This window comes from Dendronephthya gigantea, unplaced genomic scaffold (genome assembly GCF_004324835.1).
Source record: "Dendronephthya gigantea isolate DGI-Jeju-01 unplaced genomic scaffold, DenGig_1.0 000003F, whole genome shotgun sequence".
NCBI classification, from domain to species: Eukaryota; Metazoa; Cnidaria; class Anthozoa; order Malacalcyonacea; family Nephtheidae; genus Dendronephthya; species Dendronephthya gigantea.
The window spans coordinates 3,470,640-3,495,709 of NW_021163013.1; the positions used below are offsets into that span (position 1 = coordinate 3,470,640).

At 39.3% G+C, this 25,070-nt stretch overlaps 2 protein-coding genes across 2 annotated transcripts; one reads left to right on the forward strand and one right to left on the reverse strand.

The window, feature by feature from the left end:
• Nucleotides 1-10,606: 10,606 nt before the first annotated feature.
• LOC114540265 lies at nt 10,607-21,251 on the forward strand. The gene is made up of 2 exons (XM_028560543.1): nt 10,607-10,764; nt 17,995-21,251. The coding sequence occupies exon 2, from the start codon at nt 18,003-18,005 to the stop codon at nt 21,249-21,251; it is 3,249 nt and encodes a 1,082-aa protein (XP_028416344.1). The 5' UTR covers nt 10,607-10,764; nt 17,995-18,002.
• Nucleotides 21,252-21,856: 605 nt separating this feature from the next.
• Nucleotides 21,857-23,657, reverse strand: LOC114540277 (tigger transposable element-derived protein 4-like). Its single transcript, XM_028560550.1, has 2 exons — nt 22,955-23,657; nt 21,857-22,857 (listed from the first exon to the last, which is right to left on the reverse strand). Exons 1-2 carry the CDS (start codon nt 23,655-23,657, stop codon nt 21,857-21,859), a joined length of 1,704 nt encoding a protein of 567 aa, XP_028416351.1.
• Between the last annotated feature and the right edge of the window lie 1,413 nt (nt 23,658-25,070).

The following is a 25,070-nucleotide window of genomic DNA, read 5'->3' on the forward strand; positions in this document are numbered from 1 at the left end:
CACTCGGGAGATCAAAGGTCGTAAGAGCATCATTTATCGCGCACGTGAAAGAGAATGAAAAGTTTGCGACAAAAAAACCAATCAGATCGCCGCGCTATCGCCTCGAACAAATCCAACCAATCACGGGCATTATTAGGGGTTAGGGTTTAGCTACTCGCGGTCGCCGTAACGCCTTGATCGCCCGTCTAGAATATCATGTCACAGCGTCAAGTCCCGTCTCCGAGACAAATACCGTATCTTCAGTTGCCACTACAAGTTTGTCCTTGACGTCTACGACTTCAAATTCACCAAACAATGATATCGTCCCTACAACTGTGGTCTCATCTACCTCGACAGAGGCCCCGCCACTCTGGAGTGAAGCCCAGTTAAAAGCGATCGAAGCCATAACAACACCGACAGTTGAGAAGTCAATGGCCGATATCGCATCAAAAGCAGCCCTCGCAGCGGTGAAAGCCATGTCGAGCTCGACACCTACCCAGCCTACCTCGCAAAACGGAGACAACAACGAAGCAAGAGACAAGATATAGAGCTCTTAACGAATACCCACACAGCTTCGAGCGAACAGCTTTTCTCGAATGCGTCAGGCCCCTGCCAATCTACAGCAGTTCCCGCGGGACCTGGCGTCCCCTACTGCAATGGTTTCCACGAGGTCCCCGCGTCATACGTTCGCCAGATCCAATCGGGTGAGTTTTTTTATTTATCTAAACTTTTGCCTAAAAACATGTCATTCTGTGACCAGTCAGACGAACCTATTGTATTAACGCTTGAAAATTCAGTGATCAAAGCCAAAAAAGCTTCCCAACCCGCTACTTCCAAAATCACGGACATTAATCAATGGACAACAGCTTTCACGATATATATGAGTGTGTTGTCCCATCAATTTCCAAGCCGGGCTCAGGAGCTTCTGGCCTACACGAGTTTGATACGCGATGCCGCCCAGACACATAAGGGATTGGGTTGGTGTATTTACGACCACAAATTCAGGTGCAAAGCTGCACTGAATCCCACCATCAACTGGTCTAACATAGACCAACAATTGTGATTAATGATTTTTACAACCTCCCCCGACATGCTGGCCCAACAATATCCTATTTTTTCAAATGGACCCTGAAACCAGTCTTCCTCAGGGGCCGCGCGAGGGGGCTACTGTAATGAGTACAACCGCCAAGGTCTTTGTGTCCGACAATTCTGTCAATACCGTCATGTTTGCAACAAATGTAGTGGCGCCCATGCAGGACGCCACTGCCCAAAACAACCGAAACCAGACGAAGAAGAGCGATCTGCAAAGCGTCTCCCAAAACCTTCTAAGTCAAGAAGGGACTAATCAGAAAGAACTAACAACTCCCATCTGTGTCCCAAAAGGGAAGCCTTGTCGGGTCACCCGGACAGCACATTTGTAACAACACTTATTAATTATTTTACTCATGGCGTGCCGACATAGGTTTTCAAGGGGTGCGTACCCCGCGAGTTTCAAAAAATCTGCCTACAGCTTCAGCACAACCGGAGATCGTTTCCTCCAATTTAGCAAGCGAGGTTTCGCTGGGCCGCATGGCTGGTCCTTTTGATAATCCACCTTTTCGCAATTTTCAAGTTTCTCCGATTGGTTTAGTCCCAAACTAGGGATCCAAGGATAGTGCAAGTTTTCATGCCCTGTAATACCTGAGCAACCAGACGTTTGTCCCAACATAGAAATTTTGACTTATGCCAGTAAAAATATAACGAACTAGGTTAAACATTAATCAAAAGGAAATTACTCAAAGTACTCAAATTACGTTAGCCGCGGATACTGTCACTATTAAATTATAGCTAATTTTAGTTGCCCATGTAAACCGGCCAAACCGGGCGCGATTTTCTCAGTGTAGTCTCTTTTCTTCGTCAAACAACTGTGACTACATTCACTACATTTATATGATGGCTACAATTTATCCGTCACTTCATAAGAATAGCCAAAATAGTTGCGTTGCAAATAATGTAAATAAACCGCGGTGCATATTATGTCTATGATGTGGATACTTCGACGCGTAAATCGATACAAAACAATATACTTATAATCAATACTGTATACCGCCAAAATGATTTGATTACTGCACAAAATGTCCGTTTTGTATAGTATCATTTATGTACTGTATGCAGAATATCAGGTATCGACTTGCTATCGACATAATATACATTCGTGTATTAAAGAGTCAATCAATACATAAACAACACAGCGTCGTTTCTTCCTGACCTCTTAGCTCTATTTATGGAATAAACCTTCCAAATTATATTTGTGTTGAATTGAATGCTCATAATTCATAACATAAGTTGATAAAGTGCGTATATTCTCAAAGAACTGCTCGATTTTTACGCCCGGAATGTTCTGAAGCAATGCTCGTCGCTCCTCGTTTCTTTACATCGTGAATAATGTTCACGTCTCGACGGCACATGCGCAGTTGCGACGTGTAAGAAAGAATCGGGTGTTCCGGGGGGTAATTCTACCCAAATCCCTTTAAAACAAAACCCAAACCGCGGAAAAGCAATGCTTCAAAATTTACAGTAACCGCCAAAATCCCTCAATATTTTGGTGAACTTTGCAAAAGGGGTATAGTGCATTAATAAATAAAGCAAGTTAAACGGATTTAAAAACTTTAAATTACTGATCATATACAAAAAGTTACTATACGCATAAATCAACCTACCCCCCGTAAAGTATGACTGACTGACTGACTGACTGTCTGACTGACTCGTTTGAATTTTCGCCACTCATCACAATACTGCAAAGTTTCTCAAACTTTGCACTAAAAAGAACTCAAACAAATTTCGCACAATTTTTCATTTATCATATCCAAAGTCGGATTCAACTAGCATTAATTGTGCATTCCAAAAGAGGATTTCAGTCTTCAGTATGCCACAATTGACGATGCTATCGAGGGCATAAAACGCTTCGGACAAGTTCGGGCTGTTTTTTCGCAAAAACTGACATCGAGTCGGCTTTTAGGTTAATACCAATTCATCCGGAAGACTACGAATTGTTAGGCATGCGCTGGCAGGGAAAGTATTATTACGACAAGGTCCTCCCATTTGGCTTACGCAGCGCTCCATACATTTTCAACCAACTTTCTGAGTCACTTGAGTGGATCCTTCTCAATAAATGCGGCATTTCCTTCGTTTGCCACATACTAGATGATTTCCTCCTGATTGAACCTCCGGCTAAGATATCCCCTTGTGACAGCATTTGCCAACGCAGCTTAGCTAACATGCTCTCTACATTTGAGAAGATAAAAATACCCATAACCCCCGGCAAAACGCAAGGCCCTTGACAAGTTATTGAGTTTATGGGAATTCTGCTAGACACAAATAGAATGCAAGCATGTCTCCCCTCAGACAAAATTGAAAGGCTACGCGGCATATTTGGGGACTTCCAACACCGACGGTCCTGTACTCGGAAAGAGTTACATGCAGTCCTTGATAGGCACGCTTAACTTCGCATGCAAGGTCATTCCCCCTGGTCGCCCTTTCTTGCAACGCATGATTGCCTTAACAAGGAATGTGAAGAAATCACATCACCACATCAAGTTGAACTCTGGGATTTTCCGTGATCTTGAAATGTGGAAAGCCTTTATTAGTGACTGCAATGGGAAAAAAATTTTGCTGTCATCAACGTGGCAGGATTCTAACACGTTAGACTTGCACACTGATGCTTCCGGCACATTAGGTTACGGTGGTATTTTTGGTAATCGGTGGTGTCAAGGGAAATGGGAACCAAACCAGAAGTTAGACAATCCGCGCATAAGTATTGCATGGCAAGAACTTTTTGCTATTGCCGTTGCTTGCCACGTTTGGGAAAACCTTTTGCAAAACCACAAGATTCAGTTTCACTGCGATAACGAAGCCGTTGTTAGCATGATAAATACCAAACGCTCTAAGATACCTAGGGTTATGGATCTGCTGCGCCACCTAACTCTGTTAACCCTGCAGCATAATATATTCATTCGCGCAGTACACATTCCCGGCAAACACAACGAGGTTGCTGATGCCATTTTTCGTTTCCAATTTCAGCGATTCCAACTGTTGGCGCCGGAAGCAGAGACAACTCCCTGTCCAATTCCTGCGATAGTACTGACTCTCTGAATCAGGACATCCAGCATTACATAAGCTTGTCACTTGCCCAGACAACACAACAGACATATAGCACGTGGCGAGAAACGTTTCATCACATTTATCGAGCTATATAAGTGAAAACAGGTTCCTGCGTGCATGCCTGCGAATGAAGTTCTACTTACCGAGTTTGTGGCTTTCCTTGCAAAGTCTATCAAATACCCTTCGATAAAGATATATCTAGCAGCCGTCCGTCATTACCACATTCGCCACGGTTTTCAACTGCATCTACACAAAATGCTACGCCTACAACTTGTCCTGCGAGGGATCAAACGTGCCCACGGAGACAAAAATAGAATTCGGCTACCAATCACAGTCCACAACTTAAAACTTTTCTACCTTTTGCTTGCCGTTCCACATACACAGAATTTTACCAGTATGATGATTTGGGCAGCAATGACACTAGCATTTTTCGGTTTCTTGCGGCTCGGCGAACTCACGTGCAATGCTAAATTTAATCCGAACGTGCACCTCACCCGCGATAGCATCGCATTTTCGCCACAAAATGGCACACAATGCGGGCAATTCATGACTGTCCTCATCAAGGAATCTAAAACCGATCCATTTCGTCTTGGCCACACAATCACAATCGGAGCCACCAACTCAGAAATTTGCCCCGTTAGTGCCTTGAAAAGGTACCTTGCCGTACGTCCTCCAAGGGATGGTCCACTATTTATCCATGATTCTGGAAAACCGCTTTCGAAGAATTTCCTAACAACCGAAACTCGAAAGCTCTTCACCCAAGCGGGTTTTAATGCTACAAAGTACGCCGGTCATAGTTTCAGAATCGGGGCAGCAACAACTGCAGCCGAGGCAAAATTACTCCCTTGGCTAATCAAAACCATGGGCAGGTGGTCTTCTGATTACTACGAACGCTACATACGGACACCAGCGTCCACGTTATCCGGAGTATCAGCCATGCTCGCCAATATCAACACCAAGGTGTAGGACGAACAAAATGTTAACTACGTGAACATAAAGAAAACTTTCCAAAGCTCTTTATATTTCGCGACAGGGGTCTTGTTTCGTCTATGGGGAATACACTGCGTGTATTTGTGGGGTTGAAGTGCTCCTTAGGGTCACCTTCTGGCCCATAGACTCAATCTATATTTCATGTAGAATATAGTTAATTAAATCATATCATCTGCCTATGGGGGATTATCACCCCTTATTTACTTCTTGGGGATTATCACCCCGCCTTCTAGGGGATTATCACCCCTTCTTCACTTCTTGGGGATTATCACCCCATTCTATAGGGGATTATCACCCCTTCTTCCAGGGGATTATCACCCCATAGCTCTAGGGGATTATCACCCATAGAGCGCCAGTTCTAGGGGATTATCACCCCTAGGACACTTTTTTTGAAATAGTTTTATTTTAAAAGTATAAAGAGGAAGATAAATATCAATACTATCAACGACTCAAAGTTTAACTGTTCAGCCTTTCAAAAAACATACAAGCATGGCCCCATTGACATGTGACCTCTCTTAACAGAAAACCGGAAGTCCATAATGTTTTTCTTAAATAAAGTTTACGAGTGCATATTTTCAACACTCCTCCTCACTCGTATAACTATATGTTCACATGTTATAGTCCATTTAACTAACTCCAAGCATCTTTCTAAGTTTGATAAACTGAATCGCACCGAGTCCTTTAGTAAAAATGTCAGCGACCATTTCTTCAGTGCTGCAGTATTCTAATTTAACTGCAGTATTGGCAACATGTTCACGAATGAAATGATACTTTATATCAATATGTTTTGCACGACCATGGTACTGTGCATTCTTTGCCATGCAGATTGCTGCTTGATTGTCTTCAAGTATCAACGTTGGACCAGTTGGTTTGCTCTTGAGATCACTTAGAAGTTGTCTAAGCCAAACTGCTTCTTGAGTTGCACTTGCCAATGCTATGTATTCTGCTTCGGCAGTCGAGAGAGCCACACACGACTGTTTCTTGCTTCGCCAACTGACAGCTGCGTTGCTAATTTGAAAGACATAACCGGACGTCGACTTTCTATCATCAAGATCTCCAGCCCAATCAGCGTCGGAATATCCAACACACGAAGTTGTCTTGCTTCCATCATAGAGTAGACCCAAATCTCGAGTTCCATTCAGGTAACGCATGATACGCTTAACTGCTGCCCAGTGCTCCTCCGTTGGATCTGCACTGAATCTCGCTACATCACTCACAGCATATGCGATATCAGGTCTTGTCTTCGTGGACAGATAAAGTAGATGCCCAACAGCACACTGGTAGTTGACTTGGTCGACTCGTGGACTGTCGTCTGCTGCCTTCTTCAGTTTTGTCCTAGGGTTAACAGGTGTGTTCACTGGTTTCGAACACTCCATGCTTCTAACACATTCTTTGTGTACGCTTCTTGACCAATCCAAACCTCTTTTAAATCTGGTTTCTGAACAACTTTGACACCCAGGAAATAGTGTAATTTTCCCATATCTTTCATTTGAAATAGTTTAGCGAGTGCTTGCTTCACTTCGTTGATTTTCTGATCATTCTTTCCGGCCAGAATCATATCATCAACGTACACAGCGATAATAAATATATCTCCGTCTTCTTCCTTTACGTAGATACATGGATCGCTGATGGTTTGCACAAAGCCCATACTCTTCAGTTTCCGGTCAAGAACGGAGTTCCAGCAACGTGGAGACTGTTTAAGACCGTAGATGCTTCGACGTAACCTGCAGACTAGGTGCTCTTTCCCTTTCTCAACGAAACCTTCAGGTTGTTTCATGTAGACTTCTTCTTTGAGATCTCCATTTAGAAACGCCGTTGTAACATCCATTTGATGAAGCTTTAAACTGTGCTGTGCAGCTAAAGCGATAACTGTTCGAACTGATTCAAACCTAGCTACAGGTGAAAATGTTTCATCATAGTCATCGCCAAAGGTTTGACTAAAACCTTGAGCTACGAGTCGAGCTTTGTGTGTTTCAACTATTCCATTCGCATCGGTTTTGACTCGAAATACCCACTTACTGCCAACCGCTTTACGATTCTCGGGTAGTTCAACTAAATCCCACACTTCGTTAGTTTTAAGTGATTCCATTTCTTTTTCCATTGCTTTTACCCACTTCGCCTTTTGTGGACTTGTCAAAGCCTCTTTCACAGTTCCTGGCTCGTTTTGATCATAATTTGCAGCTGTTGCCCACTCCCCATAGTAGGCAGGTGGCCTTCGATCTCTTTCTGATCTCCTTGAACTTTGAGGCTCAGGCATTTCGTTTACGACAGGCTCTTCATCAGCAATGGGTGCTTCAAACTCGGGAAAATCAAGTTCCACATACGTGTTTTGATTTGGCTCTTGTTTTTTCACAACTTCAGTTCCTTGTGACGATTCGTTGAACTTAACATCACGACTGTGAAAAACTCTAGCACGTTTTGGATCATAAAGACGATAACCCTTCGTTTCTGCGCCATAACCAAGGAGAATACACTTTCTAGTTTTCGATTCGAGTTTCTTTCTCTCGTCCTTTGGCACATGAGCATATGCTTCGCAGCCAAATACTCGTAGATGTTTCACATTGGGTTTCTGACCTGTCCAGGCTTCGAAAGGAGTCTTTCCTTTGACTGCAACAGTGGGACTTCTGTTTCTAAGATAAACAGCGGTTGAGAGCGTTTCAGCCCAGAACTTGTGCGGGAGTTTAGCATCAGCTAACATGGATCTTACAGATTCTACCAAAGTCCGGTTCATCCTCTCAGCCACTCCATTTTGTTCCGGGTTTTTCGGCACAGTCAATTTGTGCGTTATTCCTTCTTTCTTCAGATAATTTTCAAACTCTGTTGAGGTGTATTCTCCCCCGTTGTCAGTGCGAAATACTTTAACCTTTTTGTCAGAGGATTTTTCGACTGCGGCTTTCCACTCTAAAAACTTTGAAAAAACTTCATCTTTATGTTTCAAGACGTAAATCCATACATAGTGAGTGTGATCATCAATAAATGTCAGAAAGTACTCAGTTCCACTAAGCGATTTTGTACTCATTTTCCCACATACATCACTGTGTACTAAATTAAGGGGTTCTTTTGCACGTCCACCCTCGTTGACTGGGAATTTGCTTCGATGATGCTTTCCCTCGGTACAAGATTCACAGAAATCAATGTCCTTCGACTTGTCATAGTCATAACCATCAACAAGATTTTCTTTTGCCAACTTTTTGAGATTTTGTACACCAAGATGTCCAAATCTTTTGTGCCAGGTAACCTCTTTGCTTCTCACATTTGAATTTTCCACAGTAGGATTTGCATGATGACTGTTCACACAATTCAGGTAATAAAGGTTTCCTACTCTTTTTGCAACAGCAATCAGCTTTTGATTTTCATCAAGAATATGACAACCATCTTCATTAAACTTAACCGTCTTTCCAGATTTTGTAGCTCTAGACACACTCACTAGGTTGTACGATAAGCTTGGAACATACAGGACATCTTGTAGTACACAACTTTTTCCCTTTTCCCTGTTTGGAGACTCTATCTCTGTTTTCACAATGCCTCGTCCAGTTGCCTTCACAACATGTCCATCTCCCAGAGCAACTTCTTCGGGTTCATCTAAGTTTTCCAATTTAAACAAATAGACTGACATCATTGCACATATGACAAGTTGCTCCAGAATCAATTATCCATGCATTTGTTCGGCCATTTAATGAATTCAATGCATGATTCACCATCAATCCCACTTCATCACTATCTGAGCGGCTGTCGATTTGTCTAGATTCAGCTGCATTATTTGCCTTATGCTCGTTAAAATCTCCTTTGTGACCATCATGTTTTGGAGTGTTCAGTTCTTGACAGTTTCGTTTAATGTGTCCAAACTTTCCACAATGGTAACATTTTGGACCCTTGCCTTTTGGCTGTCTATTTGCAAGTATAGCTTTCATTCCATCACTTGCCTCAGACTCACTTCTCTCCTTTAGTTTTCGCTCTTCGTGTAACAAACGTTCAGTCACAGTTTCCATTTTGGGAACCTCAACATTTGCCTCCAAGGCCGTCACTAATATATCGTATGACTCAGGTAAACTCGCTAACAAATGAACAACTCGATCCTCTTCTGTTATTGGGTCATCGATGACTGCTAATCTATCAAATATCTCAGTCATTTCTTTGATGTGCTTCTGAACAGATTCACCGTCTTTCAACCGCAATGAGTAGAGTTTACGACGCAGTGCCAACTTATTTGCCCACGTTTTCTTTGGAATTGGTTTGCTAATTTTTCCCAAACCACAGCAGGGTCTTGTGGATCCCCAAGGAGGTATAACAGCGACGGATCGACAGACAAAACAATGGTTGCCAACGCACGATCTCTTCTCGCAATAAATTTTGCTAAATCTTCCGGTTTATCTGTACCTGGCGACACTTCAATCTTAGACACAATTCCCCACACACCGTCCCTCATAAGTGCCATTCGACATTGCACTTTCCAAGTGGGGTAATTCTTTCCATTCAATGGGATTATACTCGCCGTTTTAACATCCAAACCTGACGCCATTACAAAACCAATTTCGATTACAAAAGCTTTGTTTTACCTTCTTATTTTGCTTCGTTGTTCACCTCCTACATATACGTCCCTGGGCCCATAACCTTTTGAAATAGTTTTATTTTAAAAGTATAAAGAGGAAGATAAATATCAATACTATCAACGACTCAAAGTTTAACTGTTCAGCCTTTCAAAAAACATACAAGCATGGCCCCATTGACATGTGACCTCTCTTAACAGAAAACCGGAAGTCCATAATGTTTTTCTTAAATAAAGTTTACGAGTGCATATTTTCAACAACTTTTCGTCTATTAATCGAAAAATCAACTTGTAAATAATTCACCGGAGTACTTCACCCCTACACCCCATTCTCCCACAAATTTTGCCTGTGTGTCTTTATTCCATGCATTCCTAAGTCGAGAAGCAATTGAAACATTAACTTTCTAAATAAAGCTCGTGATTTTTATCAGTGATTATTATTAAAGATATCAAAGGCCACTGTCGATATATTTAGCCAAACATTAAACTAAAATAGTAAATACAACTTAGTAGTACTCGTTCTAGATAGCATCAAATTTTATACGGCAAACATGAAACACATGCATACGGCAAAGTTTAATTTACTGCTTTGTCAAACACACCATACGTTTTTTGTCCACAGTATTCTGGATTCTCGGCTACAAACAACAGATCTACAGTTGTCACGAGCAGGTCTCCATAAAAAAAAACATTCATCAGCTTAACAAAACGAAACCAACCGATTACCGATGGTAAAACGCCATAGATCTGATAAATGATCTAATTTTGAGCTTACGGGTTACAAAGAAAATGTTCAGGATAATTGCCTCAGCGACAAACCACCCCCGACCTCCAATTGGGAGGGACCCGTCAGTTAACTCACAGGAACCCGAACGCCTTTGCCGTACAATGACGTAATTTGGTATCAATGGGGCCGTCCCGGATCAAATAACCAAAGGGAAATCCCCAACTACTTTGAGTGTTCCCATTTTATAGTGCAAATTCGTCGATTTCTCTCAAATTTTCAGCAATCATTCGAAACGTTTTCGTCAAAAGTTTAAGAATCTTGGGTTATATAATTCTATGGACATCCTGGTTGTCTAAATTAAAGCTTTTTATTCAAAATCAAGGTTTGTATTTGTATATTGTTGTTATTTGTGCTCGTTTATTTTCGTTTCGTCTTAATCAGTTAATCGTGATCATTCACTTAATTCCAAACTATATGCAAATATCTTCTATCGTTGCCAACACTCAATATACATAAACACATCAGTAATTCAACTGATCAACTTTATTATTCATGAGTTCATGGTACATGAATAAGCAGTACGTTAACGTATACTTAATAGGGACTAGGGACCATGAATTAAGTCTGTTGACGTTATTAACAACTGTTAACCGCTAACAAACTCTTTGTGTTTAAATTTCGCACAATCTTAAACGTTCTAGATTAATTTATTAGTGATTTTTATCAAACAGAACGACCGGTAGGCGTTAATTTACTCGGGCTTAATAAATACACTGCGTTGAAACTGAACTATATTGATACACTGTAAATTTGCGACTGTCCGCACGGAAGACTAGAAACCGAGTCGGCTACACAGATAGCCCGAGTAATTAAAGGGCATTGCTGATGTATTTAGCCAAACAGTAAACTAAATACAATTACATTCTCATTCACTATGTTCAAACGAATGTATGTCATTTTGCCACTTAATGACAATAAAGAAAATAGCAGATAAAACGACATGGGAGTATCGGAAGCAACCAACATTTTATTGCGTTGATTAAAAATGATAGTTTTGTATACGTAACATTTCGGTTACAACAGACATTATAATCATAAATTCCTCGACACATGCACTTAAGGCCCTGTTACACGGTGCAATTTTTCTTGCAACTTGCAATACAATTCTAGTTTTGAGAGATGTAAATTTGGCGACTACGAAATTTTATGTTTATTACACTCCATGTACGTTTCTTACACTTACATTTTGAATACTTGAATTTTGAATGCATTAATTTACATCTTTAAAAGTAGGATTGCATTGCAAGGTGCAGGAAAAATTGCACTATGTAACATGGTCTTTAGTCTATCTTCTTCCGTCAGCTGTGTAGTCCGTAAATTGATGGATCATAATTACCAAATTGTTTCTTTAAATATTTCTCGGCACCTGGTGCACTGAAAGCTTTCCATTTTGTAAAGTAAGATACTGACTTTGTGTTCATGGGAATTCCCATGCAGTTGTCTGAACAACAGTGAACTCTTGAAAGGACTCACATGGCCAGCTGTAAGATACCTTTCTAAAATGGAAACTGAATAGTTTTTAAAACTGGTTCTTGCTATATAAACAAAGTTCCCTTCTCTGTAAATATCTGTCTCACTGCGTGGAATTAAGATCTTAAAACATTTGTCTGAGATGTTAATGTGATTACAATACGCTTCCCCAGACGCAACAGCCCTAAAATTCTATTTTTAGATTTTTGTAACTTTGGACTTTGTATTTTTAGGTTTTTGCATTTTCAGATTTTTGTATTTTCAGACTTTTGCATTTTTAATTTTTTATAACAAACATGCTTTGACTTCACTAAAAGCCATCTTCAGTGCGAATATATTATTTCTTAACTAAATAACACAATACCTGAATGACTTACCATGACGTTCATAAAGACGTTTTATAATGACATAATTTTGTTTCAAATTAAAACTAATATATCTAAGTTTGGAAATCCAATATCTTAGAAATTGCTGATCTATAAACACAGTAGAAGCAGAAACGAAATTACCTTAAGCTCAGACGCCATTATTGTCACGATAGTGTTACACGACCCCTATTCTTTGTATCTTTCAGCGGAATCGTCGGGGCCGTAAGGGGGAATAACCCATTAACGTATACTAGATTAGAACCACAACAACAACTTCTTCGTTTTATAGAAATGTATTAAAAGCTGTGCCTCCGGCTCGTGCTGTTGCCTCTCACACTAACTGCAACTAATATGACTAATCACTATTCACCGCTTCCTAGTGTCAAGTGTCTAACAATTAAGCATTGTTCATTGTTCCACAATGTTTCAGTGTTCCACAATGTTTTATTGTTTAGTTGTGCAACGCCCGTGCATATACAATATATCTCAGTCATATTGCTTATATAACAATAGTATACATCTCATTTTATTTTCCAACTTTTATTTTCAAACTTTTCTTTTCAAACTTTTGTTTTCAAACTTTTGTTTTCAAACTTTTATTTTCAAACTTTTGTTTTCAAATTTTTATTTTTAAAACTTTACGCAAAAACTAGGCTAATCAGATTTTCTCTGCTGAATTTAAGTCATTTGTTTATTTTCTCACTTTTTCGCTGAGCCTGTTGCAGGCTACACAAAAAAAGGTTTTTCCAGTCAAAATTTAGAAATATATAAATGATTTTGAAATTTTGAAAGCAGAAAACCTGACTAGCCTCGTTCTCGCGTAACTCGGTCTATGGGGTCCCAATAAACTCGCTATTTTAACAAATAATTCCTGCGTAATCGTCCACCTCGATGATACGACTAATGTAGTCAGCTTTTTCATTCTCATTTCTGGGGATCCATTGAATTTCTAGTTTAATGCAATTTGCCAAACATGGATGAAAGATTTTTAAAGCAAGGCGCTGCAAATTTAACTTCATAGTACACCAATTTCGACTACCTTTGCCGCAAGAGTAATTAATGGTTGAATAGTTTCTGTAATCTTATCAATACGACGCTCGCTTATTTCTATTTTGCCGTCTTCGCTGTACCAAACTAAGCCTATTATACACTGGCGGTGAAAAAGAACCGCTCAAAACAAGTTAAAGTGCTCTCAAATGAACGTAACAGTCCCTCTAACAAAATATACGAGTATATATAGACTAGATTATATGCTAAGCTATATTAAATATTAACTTTTTGGTGACCCTTCTTTGATAACGGCCTTACATTGGCGTGGCATACTTTCTGTTAAGGTGGTAATCTTCACGGTCAAAAGAAATTCATCCTATGGACAGTCTTTACAGCAACGAATAAATAATGGACGCTTTATGAATGAATTCCTTTCTTGCACTATCTCCTTGACATTGTCCCATAGATTTTCAATAGGGTTAAGCCGGTATTTTGACTGTACAGGCCAATCCATTTCTGTCACTCCCTCTTCCTGAAACCATTGTTTGACTATATCTTGGAAGTGTGGCAGGTTGCATTACATTATTGAAATATTGCTTGGAATAAGAGAATTATCCAAAATGCCTATGAAGCTCTCTCCTATATGTTCGCTTCTTTTTTATGAATTTGTATCTAAACAGTTCTTTTTGACCGTTAGTGTGCAATAAAAGATTGGTTGTCACGATTCCTGTTACATACGATAATAGCAACATTTGAGCAGTTCTTTTTGACCGCCAGTGTGTAACCAAGAAGATTTGCAACAAAACCTGCGTTATCGAGGTCTCTCTTCACTATATTAATATCTGATTTGCATTAATATTACTATCTGATTTGTTTAAATCAGTCCCCGATTCACCTAGCCGTCGTTTAAAAATAACGCAAGGCAAATGCCTTGGTATCTCCATTGTTTTTGGAGCGGTTTCAATGATTTAGTAATATATCTATATGGCGCCGTGAAAAGCCAAAATGTTAGTACAGTAAACTTATAGTACTTTGTTTTTTTTGTTGCCGAAATTCCACGCAAAACCTGAATACGTTTGGTGTTCCGGATCAATCTGTTTGTGATGGTATCAACTTTTAATTTAAGTCAAAAGTAAACATAATTATATGGGCCTGGTGAAAAGTGTATGACATTGCGACTTTCCAATCCTCAAACTTCAGCGTATTTCGTGCTTGATTATTTCGGCTCATTTTAGGTTTCATCACAATGCCCAGGAAAGACATACTAGATTCCGCTTATTTATAAAACAACGTATTAGATGCCTTGTGATTTATTAACAGAGCTAGCAAGGGTATTATTTCAAAACACACAACTTCGTACCCCCATATATTATCCCATTATGATAGCAATAGTTGATTTAACACAAATTAAACAATGTCCTGAAATAAAATAAACAGAAATATTTCCATTGCTTCGCGTAGGATGCATTAGGCGTACAAGAATTAACTTTACAAAACCATGCTAATCATAACAAACATAATATGCTATAATAGTCGCGAATATTATAATATGCATCGCAAACTTCAATATGAGTACGGTGACATCTGATGCGCTCGACACTAACTTCTTTACTGCCAATTAATAAAAACGAATTAGAGACGGATTTGAAGGGGTGTCTTTTACATATTTTCCAACCTCGTACCCAGGGTCTTTTCTCTGTTTTCACTCTGGGGGGAACACCCGCTGAAAAAAGACCTTGGTATTTTCTGGTCACGTGTATCTCATTAAATTTTGCTGCCTAGGGGAGGGGGTCGCCAAGGGGGGTTGGTTTCACATGTGCGTTGTCGCCATGTTGAAAAACTCGAAGTGCGGGCTTTTCCTTTGTGTTTTTGGAATTTGCAATACAAAAGAGCTTGTATAACAATATAATTTTAAAGCCAAAACAGGTGCTTTGTTTAGAAAAGATATTTCTGAAGTTAGATATTCTTGCTGTTTTACCAACTGGATATGGTAAATCATTGGTTTTTACTTGCTTCCTGCACTGTTGTTTGTGGCAAAGAACGGCGTCGCTAAATGCACCGAACATATTGACGCTAAAGTTCTCGTTGTATCGCCTTTAAACGCTTCTCAGCGGGTGTTCCCCTCAGAGTGAGCACAGAGAAAAGACCCTGGGTACGAGGTTGCATATTTTCTTGGACGCTCTTGTTTGACCTCTGTAAGAACGCGACCGGCCCCTCGGGGGATCTGACCAACCTTAATTTTGTTCCCAAATGAATTAAGATAGCGTAATTAAATCACAAAGTTGGTTATTAGCGTTTTAATTAGCGTTCGCCGTAAAAAGCAATATTAAGGTCTCCAATGGACGAGTTGCGCTTTAGACTAATTTCTTACATCGACATTAAAAAAGACGTTTTCTGAAAGAGCTTACTAAAATTAGTAAAACTGCCAAGTTTGGCTGTGAGTCGTTATGAATTACGGAAAATATAGCCATGCGAAGTTGACGAATTTTGTATACTTTTGCATTACGGCCGGAATTTTGTAATTAAATTACACATTTCCGCACGTAATACAAAAGTATACAAAATATGCCAACTTCGCATGGCTATATTTTCCGTATTTTACAAAATTTCGCAGCATTTGCACTAATTTAAGTAAGATCTTTCTAGCTGTGGTGATTTATTTCCTTCTAGTTACTTCCATCAAAATTTAGTCAGAGCGCAAGTCGTCCATGATAATTATTAAATATAATTTAATAATTCCTCCCCTTTCAGTTTTAACGTAGTGCGCAATCAGAATATGAAAAGAAAATCATAAACATTCTAAAGCAGGAAAGTTAAGAAATAAAAAATGTTAAAGACCGGCAGGTTCGAATAGAAAAAAATAATTTAAGTAAAAAGTAATAATTATTGCGATTATGCTACTATGAGTTACCCACCGGGCAAGCTGAATACGTTGCATATATTTTTGTGGCTAACGTACTGGTTATTATTTCAAGTTCAATGCATGAAAAAATTGCAGCTGTAAAAGAGCTCTTTCGTTAAAACAGTATTATTTTTGGTGAGTGACTATGGCCTCTACAAGTGGTATAGGTGGCGATAACTCGAACAAGCATCAACACTAGCTATCACTTTAAGACCTGCAGATATGGAAGAAACTAGAGTTAGTTCTAAATATCAGCTAACAGCTCCATTGGTAGAGCAGTGTACTATAACAAACTAAAGGTCGCGGGTTCAATTCCCACCGTAGTCAATCTAATTTTCAGGAGCACCATTATAAATTATATGAATTCATTCACCACCTGACGTCATATCTTGGAATAAACACAGCCTGTGATATAAACTGAAATTAAGGCGGCGTTACACTATGCAACTTTCCTTGCAACTTGCAATGCAATTCTACTCCTGAGGCATCTAAAGTTGTCAAATACGAACATTTCTTACGATCTGCTAGCGCTTTCTTAGCATTTCGAACACTTTTTACAAATTAACATCCCTCATAATTATAGCTAATTACATTGCATACTGTAACAGCGCCTGTACACTTAATAAGCACTTTCAAGAGATGAAAATCTTTTGAAATATATTTATAACAATTAGTTCAAATATTCTAGTTTTTTTTTCCAGCCTAAGCGCTCTGCTGCCATTCTTTATAAGTATATTAGAAATGCATGCACGAGGCATGCGCACTCCTCGCCATTTCCTACGAAGAAAATAATCCCCCAGCCAAGCCACACCTAAATTGCAGTACGTGCAATATTTCTATCACTTCATACAAAATATAGTCACGACTCATAACATTGATAACTCAAGTTAACGTCATCTGTTGGCACGCAGGTAACTGATAATATTTGATGCTTCAGGAAACCATCAAGACAGTACAAAATCTTCAATTACTGAACATCAACTCTTTTTGAATATTTATGCTGAAGACTCAATACCTTCATTTTGAATGTGGCTATCAAAAATGGTTTTTGATGTTTAATCTTGAAGTGCAAGTGAAGTGCAACCCTTTTTAGTTTCTTTTTAGTTTTGCTGAATGTTTTCTGATGACTTTCTTTGAATCTGTCATTATAATGCGGTCTCATTTTTTCGGTGTGATGTTTTTTAAGAGTTTTGCGGTTAAATTGTTAACACTACTGTTGAAAAATACAAATTTCTGTCTCGACCCATTAGTAGGTTAATTGCTCATTGCGAGTTTCCACTAGATTAAATTTTGGGCATGCGCATACCTAACGAAACTATCCAAATCCATGACATAGAATTTGGAGAACTTTGGGTTCCGCTATGTTCTCTCACAATACCCAGGTGTAATCAATCTCCTAGCGGAATTAGTACCCTCGTCAGTACCAATAAAAAGAACAAACACTGCGAATTTCAGCGTTTTACGTCAATCTTTCCTATAGAAATCACAAGCATAACAATCTTGTTAAAATTAATAATCTTGTCTGTTCTATAGGTGCCAAACTACCGGGAATTTAAATATCTTCTCGACGCAAAGCCTCTATAACTGCAATTCCTCATACCATTTTTCATTATTGTTAGAAAAAACAAGCTGGCTAAATATTTGTCTCTGTATTCTAGTTTTGAGTAGAACCAAATAATAATGAAGTACGCTGTTTTCCACGCAAATTCACCCGTCATTTTCAAGCTAGCGGGATGTGTTTTTTTTTTAGCATGCTATAGACCTAGGGTTTCCTGGTAGACGGCTTCTTGTTTCATTTCTAAATATTGCTATGAATTCGTAGGAAGAAGAATGTCGGGAATACCGTGGGAGAGCGAGGAAAGTCAAAACTACACTCGAGCAGATTATATTGTTACAAATGCTGTTAGAAAAGAGTTGAGGAATTTCTTTATCAAGAAATGGAACATACGTTACCAGGCTTCTCTTGGAGCATGGGATGAAACCAACGCGAGTGGCAGTCAATTGTTTAATCTGGAGAAAACACGAGCAAGGCCAAATAAGACGACGCTCCAGTCCAAATTTCAAAATGGAGATTCAAATGAGTGGGATTGCACTGTACTTTTTGATGCAATTCTTTATTCCAACTCAATTGGCGCTTGTCTTACTACAGCGGAAAAGACAGAAATCGATAATCTAAGAAAGCTACGAAATAAATTAACTCATGACTTCCCTGAAAAGAAGATCAATGAAACTGACTTTCAAGCAGTGACAACAGACGCTGAAAATGCGTTGACCGCATTAGGATTGTCAACAAATGAAGTTGTTCGAATAAAGGACCTTTTTGCGTCCTTTGAGGTTCTTCCTGCAAAGCCAACTCATGAAGTAGTTTCTCGTTCTGACCTGATATACAAATTGAAACATGACCTTGAAAGATTGCGCAGCGATAATGATGGTAAACTGACATATTTCTATATCTCTGGGAATCCTGGAAGTGGAAAATCTCAAATCTCCAGACAGGTTTGTGAAGTTATATTCGAAGAAGTAAATGCAATGTTTGTGATGACACTCAACGGAAAAGATTTAGATTCACTATTTTCTTCCTATGAAGAATTTTGTCGGAAGTTAAATTGTATCGAGAGTGCTTTACAAAGTGTTTCAAGTTCGTCTAAAACAATAGAAGAAAAAATCAAAGATTTAAGATCACAAATATGTTGCAGAATTAAGAATTGGAAGAAGTGGTGGATCATCGTAGACAATGTGGAAAACGCAGAGCTTATATCTCCTCTACTGCCTCAGAGAGGAGACAAAGGTTGGAATAACGGCCAAATTATTTTGACAACACAAAACACAGACGCTGTACCTGAAGACAGTTTGTCAACTAAGCATATTTCACTTAATCTCGGTATGAATGAGCCAGAATGTCGCCAGCTGCTTGTCCTGTTATCTGGTATTGAAGTAAATGATCCATTACTAGATGAGGTGGCAGAGAGGTTAGATCGTCAACCTCTGGCCATGGCTGCGGCAGCTGTGTATATGAGACAAGTAATCAAGAGCTGCCCAAATTTTTCGTGGCGAGAATATTTGGGAAAGCTTGAGAAAGGTAAAAGAGGATTAACGGAAGAACGTCTTCGGCAGATGAACTCAGCAGCATATTCCTCCACCATGTCTACAGCAGTGCTTTTAGCTGTTGCAAAATGTGCAGAAAATAACACATTTCTTAAACATGCATTCAACCTTTTCTCTTTGATATCGTTTGAACCTTTCCCACTTGATCTTGTTGTAAAATATATTCAGCAGCAAGAAAATGAGCTCGATGCTGAGGATATAATTTCTTCAATAAAACTCTGCTCATTGTTTGTACTTGTTGACAAACGCGATTATATCCGCCTACATCGTGTTGTTCATGAAGCCGTGAAAACATTTTTTTATTTGAAGAAAACTGAGAATGATGATAATTCAAGAAATTTAATATGTACCATTAAAACATTGAATTTTTTCGGCGAGAGGGAAGATAAAATCAAATTAATTTCGCATCTAAAAGCATTTCACAAAAGGATTAATGATACTACGCTTTTTCCTGATGAAACGCTATTCGCAATAATAAGCTTGAATTTTGAAAACATTTGTCGAATGTATACGTTTTTTGGGAATACCCTTTTTCGCTTCTCTGAGTTCGAACTGTCAATGCAATTTCATCAACTGACACTGAAAATTTGTTTAGAACGATTAGGGCCGAATCATACTGATGTTGCTACCTCATACAGCGCATTGGGTGATGTGTGTTATAAGAAAGGTGATCTGGAACATGCTAATGATTATTATCAACGGGCATTGAAAATTGATTTAGAACTATCAGGGGCGAACCATACTGACGTTGCTACTTCATACAGCAAATTGGGTGATGTGTGTTATAAGAAAGGTGATCTGGAACATGCTAATGATTATTATCAACGGGCATTGAAAATTGATTTAGAACTATCAGGGGCGAACCATACTCACGTTGCTACTTCATACAGCAAATTGGGTGATGTGTGTTACAAGAAAGGTGATCTGGAACATGCTAATGATTATTATCAACAGGCATTGAAAATCTATTTAGAACGACTAGGGCCGAACCATACGGACGTTGCTACTTCATACGGCAAATTGGGTGATGTTTGCTTTAAGAAAGGTGATTTGGAACATGCTCATGATTATTATCAACGGGCGCTGGTAATACGTTTAGAACGATTAGGACCAAACCATACTGACGTTGCTACTTCATACAGCAAATTGGGTGATGTTTGCTATAAGAAAGGTGATCTGGAACATGCTAATGAATATTATCAACGGGCATTGAAAATTGATTTAGAACGATTAGGGGTGAACCATACTGACGTTGCTACTTCATACAGCCAATTGGGTGATGTGTGTTACAAGAAAGATAATCTGGAACAAGCTAATGATTATTATCAACGGGCGCTGGTTATACGTTTAGAACGATTAGGACCGAACCATATTGACGTTGCTACTTCATACAGCAAATTGGGTGATGTGTGTTACAAGAAAGGTGATCTGGAACATGCTAATGATTATTATCAACAGGCGCTGGAAATTTATTTAGAACGATTAGGACCGAACCATACTGACGTTGCTATTTCATACAGCAAATTGGGTGATGTTTGCTATAAGAAAGGTGATCTGGAACATGCTAATGATTATTATCAACGAGCATTGAAAATTGATTTAGAACGTTTAGGGGCGAACCATACTGATGTTGCTAATTCATACAGCAAATTGGGTGATGTGTGTTATAAGAAGGGTCATCTTGGACATGCTAATGATTATTATCAACGGGCGCTGGAAATTAATTTAGAACGAATAGGTCCGAACCATATTGATGTTGCTACTTCATACGGCAAATTGGGCGATGTTTGCCGTAAGAAAGGTGATCTGGAACATGCTAATGATTATTATCAACAGGCGCTGGTAATACATTTAGAACGATTAGGGCCGAACCATACTGACGTTGCTACTTCATACAGCAAATTGGGTGATGTTTGCTATAAGAAAGGGGGTATGTGGAACATGCTAATGATCATTATCAAAGGGCGCTGGTAATACGTTTAGAACGACTAGGGCCGAACCATACGGACGTTGCTACTTCATACGGCAAATTGGGTGATATTTGCTGTAAGAAAGGTGATTTGGAACATGCTAATGATTATTATCAAAGGGCGCTGGTAATACGTTTAGAACGACTAGGGCCGAACCATACTGACGTTGCTACTTCATACGGCAAATTGGGTGATGTCTGTTTTAAGAAAGGTGATCTGGAACATGCTAATGATTATTATCAACGGGCATTGAAAATCTATTTAGAACGATTAGGGCCGAACCATACTGACGTTGCTACTTTATACGGCAAATTGGGTGATGTTTGCTGTAAGAAAATTCATTTACAGTCGAACCTGTGTTAAGCGGTCACCCTCGGGGATTTCGCAAGTGACCGCTGAATACAGGTTGACCGCTTAATACAGGTCTTGTAGAAAATCACTGCGCGGCTTAAATATAATATTCATTATAACTAAATTTGGAATCAACAGTAATACATTTCATTACACATACCAAGTAACCAATTAAAAAGTATATAAAACTTTTAATTGTTTCTGAGTTTAGTCTAGAAATTAGAGACTACGTGTACTGTACAATAAAAATGTCAAAGCTTAAACCGCTGAAAAATAGTCATGAATTTTTGTTTGTTGTTGCGGACTGCTCAGTTTAATTTGACTCAACAAGTTATTCACCCTTGACATAGCAAGCGAAAGCTCTTGGTGCCCGTTAAATTGAGCAAATTTTCGCAATTCATCACCGAATTCCATCGCTTCTCGCACTGTTTTAATTGATGACTGTGCACTTTCCATGTCATACTCTGCATCCTGTTCTCCCGTTGGTAGTTCTTTGTCTTCTAAGATTGACAATTCGTCCTCTATGTCGTGATGAAGCAGTTCGTCACGCAGATCATTCCTCCAGTTTGGATTGGAACTCTCAACTAAACCCGAGCAAACTTCAATGTCCTCTTCCGCTGCAATAAATTCACTTGCAGTTAGCTGTACGTCGAATCTGTCGATAAGATTTTGCAGATCATACAGCTCTTCACCTTCAAATGGATCGTCTTCTACAACTGAGTCTTGTGGATATATCCCTGTGCTCTGAAAGCACTTTTTGATGGTGCTGTTGGAAACCTCGCCCCATGCTTGTCTCCCCCATTCAATGGACATGAGAACATTAATCGACTTAACAATTTCTGATGCGTTAATCGATCCATCTGCACTGGAGCATACGTATCGGAGGAGTCGCTTTTTGTACTTTACCTTCCAGTTTGCAATTATCCCAGCGTCCAAAGGTTGCGTCTTGGATGTTGTATTTTTCGGCAAAAAATACAATTTTGAAGTTGGGAAACTTCCCTTCAAGACATGGAGGATGACATGGCGCGTTATCCATAAACAAATAATGTTTCTCTTCTCCCTGATCAAGCGTTTGTTCAACTTCGATAGAACAGAGTTCATCCAAGCTTTCTGGTTTGAGAAATAGTGGCACTTATACGGACGTTTGACATCTTTCAGTTTCTTGAAACACCTAGGCTTTGCAGACTTTCCAATCACGATAGGGTCTTTCTTTTCCCCAGCAGCATTCACAAAAAAGGCCCACGTATTCCGTTGTTTTGCTTTTTTCCCACCGCCAAAAGGCCTCAGTCTCGTCCATGTTCCAAATGTTTTCAGGTTTCCATCCTCTTGTAATTTCTCTTGCTCTTTCACACCAACTTTCAACAGTTTCCGTTCTAACGTCAGCTTCTTCTCCGGCCACTGACATATTGCAAATCCCGTGCTGTTTCTTGAATGACTCTAACCAGCCGTTCGACGCAGAAAACCCAATGATTCCTAATTTTTCAGCAATTAGGAGAGCTTCTTCTTGAAGCATCGGTCCCGAAATAGGTATGTTCGAGTTTCTGCACATCAAATACCAGTCCCATAACGCTTCGTTCACATTGGTGTATTTTCCGACACGGATTCTTTTTTGTTGAACTGGACTGATGTTGTTTTCATACGAGGCGATTATAACATCTTTATTTTGAATAATTTTTTGTGCTTGCGTTCTGCCTATTTCAAAGTGCTCGGCTATTTTTCTGTATCCACTGCCCGGATTGTCCTTCGAATAGCGAACCACTTCCATTCTTTGTTGAAGGGTTAAACACTTGCGCTTTTTCTGTGCCTGCGGTTTCGATGCTTGGGACTTATGTTTCATAGTTGTGTCGGGTTTCAAGTCTACATTTTCTTTTCGTTTGCTGCCGACAACTCCTCTACTTTCTTCACAAGGTATACATATGCCAACTGCTACACCAGCCTTCCATCCCGGTAATTCTTCGGATGCAGCAATCGAACAGTTAGTTGAGCGATTGCAGGTCGGTTTTTGACAAAGTAAGCATCGATATTTTGTTTCTTCCGAGCAACTTTGACAAAGCGCCATAGCAGTGCTTATGACATCGTCAGAAAAACATTTTATCGAGCCAGATTTTGTCTGGCCAAACATGAACTAAGGAAGTGCAGTGAAATTTGACACGCAATTTTGGCAATCTACCAGCTCGTTCATTTTTACCAAAACTATACTGACATTCTGGTTATAAACATGCATGCTGCAGAATCTGAGACTAAAGTAAATTACGCCACGAATTACACAAAACGGAATAGAGCAACACTTCGAGTTAGTTCATTTATCCGGGGAAATCATGCGTACATGGACGACTGGGAACCAAAACTCGATGAGGAATATCCACTTAAACGTGAACCAGACAACAAGAAAGATGAAAACGCTGTTGCAATCGTAAGAAAAAAAGGAGTTAATAATACCGCAGACCTAGAGGATACTATTTCTCAAGTTGACTATGGCTGACAAAGTTTTTAAAACGGCAGACAAACTCTGGCAAAGTAATCATCAAAGGAAAGCGTGTCAACAGAGGAGGTGGTTATGGCTTGGAAATGGACGACTTGCGCTTTAGACTAACTTTTGATGGAAGTAACTACAGGAAAATAAATCACCCCAGCCAGAAAGATCTTACTTAAATTAGTAAAACTGCCAAGTTTGGCTGCGAAATTTTGTAAAATACGGAAAATATAGCCATGCGAAGTTAGCAAATTTTGTATACTTTTGTATTACGGCCAGAAATGTGTAACTAATTTAGTTACAAACTTCCGGTCGTAATACAAAAGTATACAAAAATCGACAACTTTGCATGGCTATATTTCCCGTATTTTACAAAATTTGGCTGTCAAACTTGGCAGTATAACTAATTTTAGTAAGCTCTTTCAGAAAATTTTTTTATTGCCAAGGTAAGAAATTAGTCTAAAGCGCAAGTCGTCCATTCCGTGCGAGTATCACTTTCATGGAGATACATTTTCGTGTCAGTGGCTGAAAGGAAAGCTGACACAAGAAAAATTTAAATTGCTTGAATAATACGTTCACACGAACTGAAAATACTGTTGACACTTTCAGTGATTACGGAAGTTCGAGTAATGAGATAAACAAAACTTATCGACTTTGACATATTGCCGAATAAAGATTTAATTACATATTGTATTATGTTTACTGTAGTTACATCCCACTGACCGTTTAATACAGTTTGAAAACAATAAAAAATTAAGTTTGGGACCGTGGAAAAGGTGACCGCGTCCGCTTAATAGAGGTGACCGTTCAATAAAGGTCACTTAAATAGTATTTATATTATGAAATTTTCGGGACTTTGTCACATGACCGCTTAACAAAGGGTGACCGCTTAATGCGGTGCCGCTTAATACAGGTTCGACTGTAGAACGACTAGGACCGAATCATACTGATGTTGCTACCTCGTACAGCAACGTAGGTGCTGTGTGTTACACAAAGGGT

Bases quoted from the DNA above. Each gene is read 5' to 3' on its own strand.
- LOC114540265 (XM_028560543.1), top strand. From the start codon at position 18,003: ATGTCGGGAATACCGTGGGAGAGCGAGGAAAGTCAAAACTACACTCGA.
- LOC114540277 (XM_028560550.1), bottom strand. From the start codon at position 23,657: ATGGCGCTTTGTCAAAGTTGCTCGGAAGAAACAAAATATCGATGCTTA. The intron at 22,858-22,954 runs GTTGGTGTGAAA...GTGGGAAAAAAG, and splicing joins TAGAACGGAAACTGTTGAAA to CAAAACAACGGAATACGTGG.